This window comes from Sapajus apella, unplaced genomic scaffold, assembly GCF_009761245.1.
Source record: "Sapajus apella isolate SASKATOON/1434 unplaced genomic scaffold, GSC_monkey_1.0 scaffold35, whole genome shotgun sequence".
NCBI lineage: Eukaryota > Metazoa > Chordata > Mammalia > Primates > Cebidae > Sapajus > Sapajus apella.
This window is the reverse complement of record NW_022436975.1, coordinates 5980327-5997247: the sequence shown is the minus strand read 5'-3', so window position 1 is coordinate 5997247 and position 16921 is coordinate 5980327. Positions and strand designations below refer to the sequence as shown.

Genomic DNA, 16921 nt, shown 5'->3' with positions numbered 1-16921 from the left:
GATTTTCTTTTGATTATGTTTATGAAAGTAACACAGTTTTTCATATAAAAATCATTCTGTGGTCCTTGAAGTTCACTCTTGAGAAACAGGCAAATGCTGAGCCTCCTTGCTTCCCTCCCTCACCCTGGTGGCTCTGCTCTTTGCATTTGTCCATATGAGTTGTCACGGTGAATTTCAGTCCAGCTAAAATAATAATCAGTTCTTAAATCAGAGTAGGTTGTATTAATGAGGCTTTACTTTGAAGTGTTTTAGTAGGTAAACTGAGTGTATTTTTTTCTTTTACTTAAGTACTTCATTATCCATATTCTTATTTAGTAAAAGTAAAAAATTCCCGAAGTGGAGTCTTTTGCCAATCTCTCCTAAATCACAAAACAGTTGTGGGTTCCATGTATGTGTCAGTGGCTATGCTAATTATTAGGGGACACAGATGACCAAGATAGAGCTGGACATTGGAGGTCTTATGGTTTGGTAAAGACAGACAATGTGAATAAGCAATGCCAGTGCAGTGCGGTGATGAGTGGTGAAGGGAGGAAAGGCAGTAGAAGGGAGGTGGACAGCCAGAGGAGGGGTGTGAGGAGGTGGGTGTGAAGAGAAGAGAAGGCTCAAGGGGCCTTTTGAACCGGCTTAGTTATCTTAGAAGTGCAACGGTGCGGAGAGGTTGAATGTTAACACGTGAAGAAAGAATCTTCTGGAATCATCAGTAATTTGTTCTTGTAGGGTTTATTATTCCTCTCTACCACCCAGGGTGAATTCTGAGAGAGTAAATGGAGCACATAAATCTGGCTCTTGACCATGCAATCCTGGTACTTGTGGCTGTTGACCTTCTGAAGGCACAGACTTGCTCTGTGAATGGATCTTTTGGCTCTCCCATTCTGGGCGTAGAACTAGTGGGGCCAACGTGAATGTTTCGGTCATCATGGTTATCACCTGACACTAACTTGTCTTCCCACTCTTGGACATCACTCACCAAAGCATGACACCGTCAGATAAGATCTTTTGGCAGACCTACTTTTAGCACTTTATTTTGTACTTTCCTGCTCTGAGAGAATGTGGAATAAGAACTGATTCCTCTTTTAAATTTATTCACTGTGGCAAAATAGATGTTGCATCTTTCCAACTCAATAACTTCATGCTCTGAGGGCTTAATGCTCCTTCTGTTCCATTTGCCTTAGTTTTGAGTTTTCTACCTTGTCTTTCCTTTTTTAAAATTCCATTATTGTCACAGGAGCCTTTATTTTGCCAAAATCTTCTAGTGTAAATTAAGCATCTACCTTTTGGAAAAATGGAGGTAGTTTGATCTTTTACTGTTATAAAAATATGATTAAAAAGATATGATAGAAAAATATTAAGTAAAATTATAAATTACTTACAATATCTCTCCCACATACAGAGCCCCCTTGATGTTTTAAAACCTGCAGTTTATAATCTCTGTTCCCTTACTACAACTAGGCTTCAACTCTGGGTGAATTGCGGTAGGCACTGAATAGCCGAAGGAGTCTTTGAAGTCTCCTCTCCACGTGATTTGGGTGAATCATGCTTGGCCTTCCTCACTACAAAGTATGTGTGCACTCAGACCGGCAGTGAGTGTGCCAGCATGTGCAGTGGTGGTCAGGTTCGCCGGACTCTTCCGCTGGCCTCCAGGCTTTTGGTCAAGCTGCTTAGTCCTCTGTGTCTTAGCTTTTTTCATGTGTCCTGTGAGAGTAATAGAATCTCTCCTAAATCTATCACTTTGTTAATGCTCACATGATAACAGCCTTTGAAAAATGTGTGCTAAATGAACCTTTGGCACCTAATATACCCTCAGTAAATATTTGTAACTGTATAAGGGGCTGGTCGTGGTGTTGCTGTTGGCACCAGGGCTACAGCAGTCGTAGTGAACTTACTTCAGATTGTGTGAGCACTGGGTTCATATACTTGTCTCTGTGGGGTTTGTCTTTGGATGTTACCTACACAGAAAGAATAGTGAAAAGCCTTTTGGAACGAAAGTGAGCTGTTTACGAGGGAATTGTGATCCAATGAAGTTATCTGGAAGTAAAGATTGGCCCAGTTACTGAATATTCATATTTTAAAAATTAAGAGAGAAATAAAACATGTTTACTTAATTTGATGAACATATCACAGAATGCAAGACTAGAGAGAGAGGGGTCCCTGTTTTCTGTTAGTGCATGGACTTTTGTCTAAATTGGGAGCTGTTAATGAACTTGGTACGGAAAGCTTTTTTTCAGAAAAGGAGATATATTTTGTAATTGCTAAACTGTTAGGAAAGATGGTTACTTTTGACTTGATGTCTTTGCAATTAGATTATCCTAGAAAGATGAATTATTATTGTTTTTATTATCTTTTGGGTGACTTTCACTTACGGGGAATAGAAAGGTCAACAGTTTCCTAAGTAGTTAATGGGGAAGTGAAGAGTACTATTTTTCCATTTATCTCTACCTGTTCTTTTCTGTATGTTATATATTTTTTGAAATTAAAATACCTATTTTTTTAAATGTTAAAGACTGTAAAAATTTATCATAATTATTTCTTGTTATAGGCTTTTGATAATTTGTTAATAACTTGTCTATTTAAGGTAAAATAGAGGCATGGGAAAGAGCTATAATAGAAGTCAGGGTCTTATTTTAGCTGTCCTGTTGTTTCAAAGAATATATCTTTACCTTGTATCTTTTCCTCTCAGTTTCAAGAAACTACATGGCTTTTAAAGGTATTATTTAGATAATATTTTAAGTGCTGCAAGTTTCTATGAAAAAATCAGGTACTAATAATTTTTTTTCTTTTTGAGACAGAGTCTTGCTCTGTCAACCAGGCTAGAGTGCATCACTGAAACCTCCTCCTCCGGGTTCAAGCAATTCTCCTGCCCCAGCCCTCCAGAGTAGCTGGGACTACAGGCACGTGCCACCATACCTGGCTAATATTTGTATTTTTGGTAGAGATGGGGTTTTGTCCTGTTGGCCAGGCTGGTCTTGAACTCCTGACCTCAAGTGATCCGCCCACCTCAGCCTCCCAAAGTGCTAGGATTATGGCGTGAGCCACCACACCTGGCCCAGGTACTAATAATTTTTAATAATGGGCTGAGATTTAATCTAAAGCCCCCCCAAAACTGCTTTAATCATTGTATTATATTCTATCTAAGCTTCCCACATACCCTGCTTAATTTTTTGTCCCCACTTAGTTCCTTCTCCCTTCCATTATTTTTCATTTTGAATCATTAGGTAAAATAAAAGGGTTATTGGAAGCAGGTATCTAATACTGTAATGTCACAGAAGAGAGATGTTAGTTGATATTAATTGAATCCTGCCTTTAAGTTCTTCTCTTTTTCTCTCCTGTTCTTCCTCTTGTAGTTTATTTATTCATCTATCAATCAATGCATCAGATATTTATTGAAGACCAAATATGTGCAAGGCAATTCGTTGGTTACTGAGAGTGTGGAAAGATGCATAATGTGGAATACGTTTTCTCTGGACCTTTGTATTTTGTTTGAGCCTTTGTTTTGATAGAGTAACTTGATGAAGTCACTGTGTTTACGATATACAGAGCTCAAAAAAGTCACCATAAGTGTAGAGCCAGACTGAGATTCTTAGGTTTTTTCTTTTGACCTCATTTGGGAGTTTTCTGAATTAATTATGTACTTTGATGGAGATTTGAGAAGTAGAGTCCTGTAGTTCTTTTGTAATGGTGCAGTAGAAGGATAGAGAAGAATCTTTCTGGAGTGGATAGACCTAGATGTGAATTCCAGCACCTGATTGTTTAGTGTTGGGAGAGTGGCTTGGACTCCCAGAGCTAGTTTCTTTATGGTGAAAGGTGGTAGATGGTACTGAACTGATTTAAACATTAGGTAAGGAATCCATGAAATAACAGTTAAAGCGTCTGCAATAGTAAATATACAATATGTGTTTATTTTCCTGCCTTCTTTCTTCATAAAATCATGGAATAATAGAAGTTTTTATCTCTGTAAGTTGGATTCTTGCTAAGTTAATATTAAGCCCAGGTAAAGATCTAGTGCTGTTTTGTTTGATTTAAAAGAGGCAGGGTGAATATGTTACTTTAATATTTAGCAAGACTTAAAAACCTTATATAAACTATATAATTTCAATTTTTTTAACCTACAATGGATAGAATTTAATAATTTATGGACTTCTATTGTCTAATTTTGGTTTTCAGAATATTTAAAATAGACTCAGTCCAGTGACAGAAATACTAGTTTTTTTTTTTTTTTTTTAAGATTCTCATATGCTAAATTTGGGGTAATGCAATCATTCCATGAATATGCTGAGAGCAGAAAGTCAGAAGAACATCTTTAGACATCCACAGTTTTGATATGCACAGTGGAACTAAAATTGAGCCATTGTTAAAGACATAGTAAAGCCATTTCATTTATACCATCAGACTGATTTTAACAATGATGGTTTTTAAAGTAATTCGAATTCCTGTAGCCTTTAAAAATGTTTTTACTGATGAGGTTATTTGAAGATAGTCTAGTCACATCCTAAAACTCGGAGTTTTTTTTGAGAGAGGCTTTAGGAAGCTTGCTGAGCTGCTGAGCTACTGTGAGATGAACAAATCTAGCAGCTTCTAATTATTATTTTCCATTTGGCTGGATGAATTTTAATTTTGAGAATATCAATCTCACTTATTTGTAAGTATGTGCTGAACTCCAAGTCTCTGCAAATATTACTGCTGTTGGTTAAATTGATTTGTCAATCTTTAGATCCTTAAATAAAGTAGGATATTTTGGGTTTGTGACTGATAAAGACATTGAAGATCATCTTTGTTGCCAAGAGTTTTACATCTGTTTGTTGTGCATTTGATTTCTTTTTTGGGCTCTGCTTAATCAAAAGCCTATGTTATCTGTCATAAAAAAAAAATACAATTCACTTTATATAACGATATGCTTTTCATCAGAAAGCCTTAATAATTATGGCCAAATTGAGTTCTTTTTATTAGATAGATTAATGATGATGTTTACTTCACATATACACATGTATACCCACCAGGCATAAACGTGCACATGCATGTACATGCATTTTCCCATGTAGGCAGTTCATAGTCATAACTCGTTCAAAGAGGCTAGCTCTAGTCTGAGTGTATGGGGCTGTTTTGATCACTGCTGTGGCATGGAGATATTGCCATGAAGAAGTTTTACTCTGGAGTCTAGCCCCTTATTCCCTATTTAAGGAATTGTGCCTCAACCTCTTTGCCTAACCTTTATCTTGCTTAGTAGATACCAGGTTTGGATGAGGTCTAGCAAGACAGACTTTTAAAATTTTGGGGTGAGTTATTTAATACAGCAGTTTTTAAAGTGTGGTCCACATTATCGGTGCAGTGCAGGGAACTGTTTGTTAGTAACCTGCAATGGATAAGTACAGAAAGTGAAAGCATTTAGAAACTTGTAGGAATTTGACAGAATCATGGTTTATTGAATTTTATAATATGAAAATTGAGCTTGCATTTTACATGTCTTAAAATTCATTCTTACTGTGTTTTATAAAAGTATTTGCTCATGACTGATTGAAAGTCAAAAAACAAGCAAAACTGGTCTTCACCACCAATGGTTTTTGAAACACTGCTTTTCACATATGCTTGACAAGGCCGGCAGTTCAGTTTTGCTGACAGAAAGATATGAATTATCACCTGATTCCGCCTTGTTTTTGGATATGTCAACACCCCTCTACACCACTAATTTGCCAAAGGCAAAAGGGATGTTTATACCAGATTGGTCACTTCTGATTTTGTTGAGGTGAAGATACCATTTACTTTTAGAGAAAGAATAACATTTTTCAAAGAATATATTGCTGTCAGATTAAGTAGATTGTTTCTGGCAGATTCAATTTCTTAACTACTTTTTATAACTCATTCATTCCTTTTCATTTTTTATAGTAAGATGAAGCAGTGAAATGAGAGCATATATTTAAGGAAAAATAGATAAGGCTTAATGATTGATTTGGCACAGTTGAAGAAAAAGGGAGAATAAAAAATGACTAACCTTTGAAATGCCGTTATCTTGGACAGTTGAGAGGGAAGTTGGTTTTAGAATACCATAGGGCTGTTCTGTATTAGTTATTGAATGTATTGAAGTAATAGTTGAAGCCATTAGTTATGATAATATCTTTTTTTTTTTTTTCTTGAGATGGAGTCTCACTCTGTCGCCAAGGCTGGAGTGTAGTGGTGTGATCTCAGCTCACTGCACCCTCTACCTTCTGTGTTCCTACCTCCTGCCTCAAGCCTCCTGAGTTGCTGGGATTACAGGCATGTGCCACTGTGCCTGGCTAATTTTTGTATTTTTAGTAGAGATGGGGTTTTACCATGTTGGCCAGGCTGGCCTCGAACCCCTGACCTCAGGTGATCTGCCTGCCTTGGCCTCTCAAAGTGCTGGGATTACAGGCATATGAGCCACAGCACCTGGCCAATCCATATTGTAAATATGGAGTTTAATTCTCTGGGCAACAATATATGAAATTAACCAAAAAACCATATAAACAAAAGAGCTTTATTTCTAAAGTTAGAAGAGAGACTAATAGGAAAAGTAACTGGAAAAGACCTTACAAAGTTTAGTAGAAAAGTAAGTAAAATCTCACAAAAGGAGAGGAAGAGGGGAAGAGTTTTATAAGAGGAAGAGGTTAACAGATTTATGTCTTCCCATAGTTGAAGGACTCAGAAAATAATTGGTTTAGAAAGAAATAACAGGTGTTCTGAAAGAGAATAGTTTGTAGAAGTAGTCATACAAGGAACTGGGGATCTAGTATGTCGTGTTTACTAGGATCTCACATTTTAGTAAAGGAAACAAGCATGTAAATAATACTAGTGTCATACATCATGATTTCTTCCTTGACTATGGATTACATAGGAGTGCATTGTGAATTTTCCAAATAGAAAGTTACTGGTCTTTAGCTTAATTACATTATGGTTAAGAACATATTCTGTAAGATTTCAATCCTTTGAAATTTGAGACTCACTTTATGGCTTCTCTTACAGTCTATCATAGTGGTTGTACCAAGTGCACTTTAAAAGAATGTATATTTTGCAGGTGGAGTAGTGTTCTGTGTCATTTAGGTCCGGGTGGTTGGTAGTGTTATTTAGACCTTCTGTGTGCTGATTTTTTTTGCTTAGTGGTTCTATCAATTGCTGAGAGAGCTGTCAAAATCTCTGGCTATTATTGTGGATTTGTCTGCTTCTCCCTTCAGTTTTGTCAGTTTTTGCTTCATGAATTTTGAAGCTCTGTAATTAAAACACTTATAAATGTGACATTTTCCTGATGAACTGCTTTTTGTATTATTGTGAAATATCCTTCTTTATCACTGGCAATGTTCTTTGTTTACTTTATTTGAAGTTAATATCACAGTCCAGCTTTCTTATGCTTATGGTTGCGTGCTGTATCTTTTTCCTTCTTAGTTTCAACTTACCTGTGTCATATTTAGTTTGTCTCTTTTAGGCCACACATTCTTGGGTCTTGAATTTTTATCTATTAAAATAATTTCTGCCTCTTAACTGGAGTGTTTGGTTCACTGGCATTTAAAGAACTGTTGGTATAACTAGATTTAGGCCTACCATTTTACTCTGTTTTCTGTTTGCTCATCTGTTTTTTTGTTCTTTTGTCTTCCATTTTTGCTTTCTCTTGGATTAAGTGCATTCTATGAAAACCTTCATTTTACTTAACATAATGACCTCCAGTTCTGTCCATGTTGCTGCAGATGACAGGATTTCATTCTTTTCTATGGCTGAATAATCTTCGGCTATCAGAAGCCGAGAAAGGTACCATGGTAGGACGGGATGAAGTGAGATTGGTTAATGGGTACAAAAATACAGTTATATGGAAGAAATAAGACCTAATGTGCAATTCGGTAGGTTGATAGTAAACAGTAATCTATTGTATATTTCAGAATAGTTAGAATAATTCAAATGTTCCCAACATAAAGAAAATATAAATGTTTAAAGTGGTGGATACCCCAATTACCTTGATTTCATAATTATAACTTACATGTGATTCTATTAAAATATCATATGTACTCCCCAATAGGTACATCTGTTATATATTAATAAATTTTAAAAAATATTGCAACATTTCTTTGGGGTCTTAACTGTTTCTTTTTGCACTACTTTATTTCTTAGAGGTGATCTTGGAGTCACATACACATCCTCTCTATCTTACGTAAAATGTAAGCTGTTGTAATCTTTTATGCAGCAGCTGTCATATTACTGTATTTACATGTTATAAGCCATACAATACAGGGTTTTAACTTGTGCTTTAAGCACTCTCATGTCTATTATGAAGTAAAGAGGGAAAAACCATGTTTTATATTTATCCAGCTACATATTAATATGATATCTGCAGTTCTTCTTTCTTTTCTGGACACTCAGCTTTCCACTTGTGGTATCACTTTCCATTAGCTGCAGAATTTTCTTTAGGCCAGGGATCAGCAAACTATGGAAGCCTGTGGGCCAATGTGGCCTACCTGTTCTTATAAAGCTTTATTAGAACACCGCTTTGCTCATTTGTTTGTTTTTTAATGACTGCTTTTGCACCATAGCAGTAGAATTGTGCAGCTGTGACAGAGACTGAAAAGCCTAAAATATTTACTCTTTGGCCTTTTACAGAAAAAGTCAGCCAATCCCTGCTTTTTTGTATCTTCCAGTGCATGTCTGCTGGTGACTGATCTGTTTTGTTTTATAAAAATGATATTTTACTTTTATTGTGGAAGGATGTTTTTGCTGGATGTGGTTCTTCTTTTTCTTTCAGTACTTTCAAGATATCATTCCACTTTCTGTTAACCTCTCTCCTTTGTCTTCCTCTCGTTTTTTAATGCCCTCTCTCAGCAGAATCATCTCCATTGTTTCTGATGAGAAGTCAGCTTTCCTTTGTATTTTTGTTTCTCTGTGTATAATGTGTTGTCTTTTTCTGGCTGCTTTGAACATTTTATTACATATTTGGTTTTCTGAGGATTGACTGTGATGTGTCTGGATTTAGTTTTATTTGTATCTGCCTTTCCTAGTATTTACAGAACTTACATGTTTGTAGAGTTATGTCTTTTACTAAAGATGGAAAATTTTGGCCATTATATTTCTAGGTGTATATTTGTACCTTTTTACTTATCCTTGCCTTCTGGCGTCCTGACTCCAGTTATATTAGACCTTTTGGTATTGCACTGCAAGTCAGGGAGCCTTTGTTCACTTTGTGGGAAGGAATAAAGAGCATTTTTCCTATCTGTCTCTGAAATTGAATAATTTCTATTGGTCTGTCTTCATGTTCACTGATTCCTTTGTCATTTCCAGTTCCCTTTTGAGCTCATTTGTAAATTTTAAACGATCTATATTTTTATTTCTAGGATTTCCATTTGGAAATTTAGTGTCCGTGTCTCTACTGAACTTTCTTTTTTTTTTCTTTTTACCATGTTCAGATGAACTTTCTTTTTTTGCTTTTTTATTGGTACCGTCTTTTTTGGGCATAGTCATAATGTGTACCTTAAATCTTTTTCTGCTAACTCCAACATCTAATTCATCTCAGGGTTGGTCTTCTTTGGTTGACTTTTCTCTTGAGTGTTGGTTACATTTTCCTGTTTCTTCATATGCTTATTAATTTGGGAGTGTATTCTGAATGTTGTAAGTAATACACCCTAGAACTGGTTTCTGTTATGTTTCTCCATAGGACATTGAGGTTGTTTAGCAGGCAGTTAGCTTGGCTAGGCTCTAACTCCAAGCTCTGTCTTCTTGTGGTGAGCAGCAGCTTAAATCTTTTTTCAGTTCTTTTAGACATAGCTGGGCTGCTGGCATTCTGTCCTTACATTGTATAAGTCAGTTGTCAGCTAGAGATTTGGGCAGAGTTCATATGCAGAATTTGGGGCCCCTTTATGTTTCTCTGTGATTTCTTCTCTCACTTCTAGCTGCTATGGTCACTCTGAACTGTCCTCTGTCTCCTCAGGCTAATGAGGTTGTGCGTTCTTTCTGAGTTTTACCTGAATTTTTCTGAGTGGGACCTGTCCTTGGGAGGAGAGCCATATATAAAACTAGAAATTTTCCTAGTGTCATTCCTTTTTTTTTTTTCTCCTCATATCTAGACTACATTTTAGTTTCTGCTGCCATTTGTTCTTTCAGATAATCTTTTATATATCATCTAGATTTTATAGTTGCTTTCTATGGAAGGATTGATCCAATAGAAGCCATTTTACCATTACTGGAAAGGGAGTCTCTGGAATATATTTAAAATTGAACCAGTAAATAAATACTTTTTGTTCACAATTGAAGGGGTAAAACAGTAACACAATAGAAATTCAGAAGTGCTGGGACCATTCCTAATGTGTGTGATAAATTATATTCTTTACTGAGAACGACGGCAAGGGAAACTGAGCCGGCCCCTAAGTGGAAAACTGTTCAGGGAGTTCTGAAGTGGTAAACAGTATATGTATATTATACACCAGTTAAGCTAGTTCTTTAAGCATGGGATGTGTGACCCTGCACCCATTGATTTCTCTTGGAGAATGCTTTCTAGTTTGCCTTTGATCAGTGGTGGGCAGGCACCAGCTCCCTGCCCAGTTTATCTTTGTTCTGTGAGAAAACAGAACACATGGTAGTTAATAATAATCACCTTTTCAGAGAGAATAAATACATGGGTCAGAGTCTACTTGAGGCTCTCAGTTGGTAAGGTTGTCAGCCCTCTGTGGCTCTCAGCTTGGAAGGCTGTTAGCCCCCTGAGAGTCCCACTTTGCACTCTATCTCTGTGTCTGTTTCTTAATACCTTCAGCACCGCATGGATGGGGGGGTGGTCTCCACGACTGAGCTGGTCTTGGTAGAAGTAACCTGATGAAAAATACCACAAAATTGTAGTTTTGTTTTTCTGACTTACGATAATAGTTCACTCTGAACTGTCCTCTGTCTCTGAAATGAATACTTTCTACCTTAAGTAGATGGAAGCTTTGCTGACTTTAATAGTCTCAAAGAATTTACCAGGGTCACTTTGGTTCTTATGTTTTAGTTTTGTCTTTTTGTCTGTGAATTATAAATTCAAAATTCTGTATGCAACAAAAATATTCTTCAAACTTTTTGTCGGCTTGACAGTGCTATGCCTTTGCTTGCGCTTGGTGTTCATTAACATCTTGTGTCTGAAAATTTCTCTGACATTAAATGGAAAACTTTAAGCCATTATTTCTTCAAATAAAATTTCAGCACCATTCTTTTCCTCCTGTCCTTTTGGTATTCCAATTGCACATATGTTGGACCATTAGATAATACATAACAGGACCTGGGCCTCTATTCATTTCTTAAAAGACCTTTTATCTCGATTTTCTCCTTGAATAATTTTAACCTATTTTCAAATTCGCTTACTCTTTTCCTGTTTTATCTCCACTTGGTTCTTAAGTCCGTCAGCTGATTTTTTATTTCAGAAATTGTAGTTTTACTTCTAGGATTTCTGTTTCTTTTTAAATAATTTATGGATTTTTTGTATGAAATTTTTCGTGTATTGAAAGCACTTTATTTCATTGAGGATTTTTATAATAATTGCTTTGAAGTCTTTTTCTGTTAGTTCTAGTATCTGATTCATCCTGGAGCTGTATTCAGATAGGTTTTGGGTCCCCTGTCTTGCTCTTTGTTTTCTGGGGCTTCCTGAGTCTTACCCACTTCAGCATTCACGGTTTTCCAGCTTCGCTTTTCTGGTTCCCCAGGCCAGAAAGACTATTTTCAGCTTTTCGGTGGGTTCTCTACCACTGTGCCTTAGTTTCAGGATAAAAGTTGGAGTGACAGGAATGTACTTGTATTGTTCCTGACTTCCCTACCATAGGTGAGTATACTTGATACCAGACTCTGTCTGCTTCTATTTACTGTTCTTTTAAGTAGTTGCCTTTTAGGTCTGTTCAGTTTTTTGTTTGTTTGTTTGTTTTGTGTGTGTGTGTGTGTGTGTGTGTGTGTGTGAGTCTTGCCCTGTTGCTCAGGCTGGAGTGCAGTAGCACCATCTCAGCTCACCACAATCTCCACCTCCTGTGTTCAAGCGATTCTCTTGCCTCAGCCTCCCGAATGGCTATGGCTGGGACTACAGGCACGTGCTACCACGCCTGGCTAATTTTTTTGGTATTTGTAGTAGAGATGGGGTTTCATCGTGTCAGCCAGGATGGTCTTGATCTCTTGACCTCGTGATCTGCCCGCCTTGGCCTTCCAAGGTGGATAGTTGTTTTCCGCCAGAGAGAGGTTGGTTCAGTAGGTTCTTAAATCTGTCATACCTGTGTGGAAGTTCATGTTCCAGTTTTGAAGTAATTCTAAAAGCAAATTAATTTAGTTATACTGTTGCTGCTACTTTACTCATTATCTAATTATAATAAGGAGGATTGCAAGCAATTTGTGAAATCTAGAGATGTCAGCACCGAGGAGGAATATTAGGTTCACAAATATTTTATTATTGAATATCAACTCTGAGCCAAGTATTTGTAATAGAAAAATAAGACAAACTACTCTCAAGGTACTTAAAATCTGTTAGAAAACTACAGGGAAGATTGATGGGCATTGAGCTCACTGACTTCCACATGCTAAGCTAAATCACTTTTTGTATTTGTTCAGCTTCATTATTAGGGATAGAACTTCCTTGTAAAAAAAAAAGAAAAAAGAAATTTCAAATTTTGTTACAGTTGGAGTTAATTGTTACTGCCTTTTTTTTTTTTTTTTCCCCCATTTGACAGGCTTTTTAAACTAGCTTGGTGAAAGTAGATTTTGAAAACAGAGGCCTGTCTTGTCGCTTCTTGTTCCAAGAGCTTAGCTTGGTCCTTACTCAGAAACATTAGTTAATTCCATGACAGTTTATGGTATAAATTTGTGGATTCTTTTGCTGTTTTGTTAAGTACTCTTATAATAGAAAATCGTTGAAGAGAACTAGGGAATTTGCCTGAATGTTGCAAAACTTTTCTGATAATTGTTCAAACAAGGGAGTTTTAAAAATTGTTGTCCCTTGTGCACTTACAGGTTAATAAGAGGGGGGACAATCGTGACAGACTGGAGAATTTGACTGCAAACTTGAAGAAACACTCTTTCTTAGTATGCTCTAGGGAGCAACAACCGAGAGTTCACAGCCAGAGGAAGTCCGTGAGAAAGGATTGTGGTGGATTTCATTGTAAATGTTTTCAGTGTTGTAGGGCCCGTCTGGGTCAAGAATTAAAGATATTTAGCAATCTAGGAAATACAAAAGTGATCAGAAGTAGGCTTCTGATATGGGACAGACATTCAGGAGCAAAGTAAGGATTTGAGAGAGTCATCCACTTAAAGGTGAAAGCTAAACTTGAGAATAGTAGGAGGAGAGAAACTATAAATGAATGTGCAGAGGTCTACGAACGTCACATGACAGATTATATAGTTTCTCACTATCACTTTGTCTAACCCAGAACTTTTTAGAAAAATCAACTGAAAGAGAAACTCGCCAAGAATATGCTCTGGCTATGATTCAGTGCAAAGTTCTGAAGCAGTTGGAGAACTTGGAACAGCAGAAGTACGATGATGAAGATATCAGCGAAGATATCAAATTTCTTTTGGAAAAACTTGGAGAGAGTGTCCAGGACCTTAGGTGTGTTGTTCTTTTTAATTCTCATATGCTGGATGTATTGGACTTTGTTTGACTAGCAAGAAAATTCAAGAAAACCTGAATTTGTTGCCACCTATATAAATCGAGTTCACTAAAATACGTAATGTCTCCTGCAAGACATCATTCTCACATGGCCACAGTTGGTCAGAACTGTGTGTTATCTCTTCTTACAGGGAGATTCCCACTGTTTTCTGCTGTCTAAAATCTTACCGGCTTTACTCCCTTAGGATGTGACTCCACCCTGGAATTCCTCGAGAGCCGCCTTTTAGATGCTTTTTAAGCAATAAAGGTGATTTATTAATTAATGCAGGAGGTTTGTCTGTATATGGAGAAAGTATTTGTTTTCCTGGTTTTTGAAGGCCTGTTGGCTCAGTTTTTATATTAAAAATAATGTAAATATGTATATACAGTAAAGAATTAGCCCATAGGGAAGGGACTGCATGCCACTCCCACCATCTTCCCTGCCACCTCACTCTGTTCTGGTGTCTTGTGTTTGCTTCCAAAAAGCCTTCTAGCCCCTCTCTGCCTGCCCCCCACAACCCACACATGGGGCTCTGCATATTCTTTTGGACCTTGTTCTTTTTCTGTTTTATACATAATATCTTGATGATCTTTCCCATTAACACTTGTATTCTTTGTTTTTACACCATTGGCATGTTTTTAAAAGAGTTACTCTCTGAAAATAGATGCTTCTCTTAGACGGATTTGGGTTTGGAGCCAGGCTGATTCTTGGAATTGTTTGGCTTTTTTTTCCATGTGTGGCCTCACAGAAGCTTCTTGACTTTTTCAAGTCTGTTTTCCTTTTGGTAAAATAGTAATAAAAATGCTAACTTTGCAGGATTTGTTGTGAGGTTCCGTCTGCCCTGCAGGCGCCTTCAGCAAAGTATGTGCTCCAGAAATGTATTTACCAGATGATTCAATGCAGCCATAATCCCAAGGCTCGAAGATTTCCCAGAGGTGGGAGGTGTTACCTGTATCAGTGGTTTGTAATGGATTTCACAGAGGAAGAAAAATGATTTTTATGGTTCTATAATTACAAATATTTGAAATATGGATACATTGATTCTCATAGGCAGGCCAGGAATAGGCTTTACAGCTGTACATTCTATTACTATGTTTATTAAAAACTTATGACTGGCTCTCTGTAATAATCATTTAAGGCCTGTTTTTGTAAAAACTAAGATTAGTGATAGCTTTTACATGATTTAATCCATTTTAGCTAATTATTGATTTTTCACCTTGAATTTGGTAATTTGAAAAATACCACTTACATAAAGCTAATAGGGTGATGGGTGCAGCTAAAAGAGACTTGGCTTTGTTTTTGCTATTATAGGATTAGGATATGAATATTAAAAATACTGTTATACTAACTAGCCCTACATTAAAGTATTTTACTACTTTATTCAAATGGGATCCTCTGATCAACTTACTTAGCACATCCTGGTTATACTGAATTACTAGTAAAATTTGAATGGTTACATCCGTTTTTAAATTTTACTTGAGAGAAGGTCCAAGTATGTTCTGACAGTGTGTTTGTCTACTGGCTAACCACATTAAAATTTTTCATACTTTAAAGCTAGGAATAATCAAGTTACCCTCCAGTGAATGGTTTTTAAATTAAGGTGAGTTGCAGTTTATTTTAGGTACAGAGGCTTTTGTCTTTGGTCTATAATGGATTAATTCAATTAATTACGTCTACACTCTTGGTAACCACATTGTAAAATATTGTGCCAATACATGTGATTTTGTTTTTGTGATGTATTTTTATAGTTTATGATATTTGTACTATAATAGTATGAGTTTATTGTTTTATGTTAAAGTACTATGCTTTTACATAATATATTATTTTACAGTATTTCAAGTGTCGTGGTAGAAATTCTGATTTTCAATTTTTTTACTTATACACATTCATGTATATATTGGAGTAAGGATTTTGAAAGCAAGTGCTGAGTTTTATGTCTCATACCCAGCATTCAAATTTGACAGGAGGGTTGGACCTTACTATTCTGAATAAAATGTCACGTGATTTATTAAAGAGTATTTAAACTGTTTAAACTTCGCTTAGTGGTAGTTTGTTAATGTACAAAGGATGGTCATTCCTTTATAATTAAATAATCAGTGAAGACATTTTATTTTGCTCAATTTTGGAATAATTGTCAGATCCTTATAAATCTTGAATTGTTTACACATTTTTATAGTTCATTTGATGAATACAGTTCGGAACTTAAATCTGGAAGGTTGGAATGGAGTCCTGTGCACAAATCTGAGAAGTTCTGGAGAGAGAATGCTGTGAGATTAAATGAGAAGAATTATGAGCTCTTGAAGTAAGTTTTTTGTTTCACTTTACACCCTTAATACGCGTTATCTCAAATCCCCAACAACACTTGTTTTTGTCACTCTAAATTTAAGATCTTCTGTGGTTTTAATTTGTGTTTTCTTGCTGACTGATGTGGTTGGATACCTTTTCCTATCCTTTGACCATCTGGCCATGTTTTCTTGGAGAAGGGCCTGTGCGAGTCCGTTTCCTTTCATTCTACAGGAGTTCTGTATGTGTTCTGACCTTGAGTTTGTTGTCTCATATATATAAATTCATCACAACCACTTTGTCCCCACTCTGTTGCACACCATTTTACTTTCTAATGGTGTCTTGATAAAAAGATGCTCTAAATTTTGATGTAGCTCAGTTCATCAGTCTTTTCCTGTATGGCTAGTGCTTTTCTGTGCCTTGGTTAAGAAGTTTTTGCCTACCCAAGGTCATGAAGATGTCTTTATATCTCCTAGAAGCTTTATTGTTTAACTTTTTACATTTACATATCCAGTCCATCTGGAATTGATTTTTGGGTAAGGCATAAAGTAGGGAACAGGATTTTTTTTTTTTTTTTTTTAACATAAATATCTAATTGAACCAGCTCCATTTATTGAAAACATTTCCCTCAGTACTCTCCAGGTTTACCTTTGTCATAATAAGATGACTAATATGTGTAGGTTTCTTTCTTTTTTAGTAAGATATAATTATAACATACAGTTTATCTATTTAAACTATAAAATGCATTGGATTTTAGTGTATTCAGATAATTGTACTCATCAACAAATTCAGTTTTAGAACATTTTCATTGCTCCAAAATGGAACCCTATATCCTTTGGCCACCACCTCTTTATCCACCCATCTGTCTAACCCTAAGCAACCACCAATACCTGGATTTGCCTGTTACAGAAATTTCATGTAAATGGAATCATGTAATACATATTTTTTTTGTGGCTGGCTTCTTTCACGTACCGTAATGCGTTCAGGGTTCATCCATGTTGTGGAATTTATCACTACTTCATTCCTTTTTTATGGTTCAGTGATTTTCCATTATGTGGATAAGACCA

General features: G+C 36.2%; 1 protein-coding gene across 3 annotated transcripts in view; it reads left to right on the top strand.

Annotated features, from left to right (window-relative positions):
• Nucleotides 1-16921, top strand: part of ATP6V1H (ATPase H+ transporting V1 subunit H) — a 95809-nt gene that overhangs the window by 45732 nt on the left and 33156 nt on the right. For all 3 annotated transcript variants that reach the window (XM_032296082.1, XM_032296081.1, XM_032296083.1), the window contains 2 exons: nt 13353-13531; nt 15748-15873. In XM_032296082.1, the coding sequence (XP_032151973.1) occupies nt 13353-13531; nt 15748-15873 (305 nt within the window). The remainder of the gene's footprint in view (nt 1-13352; nt 13532-15747; nt 15874-16921) is intronic.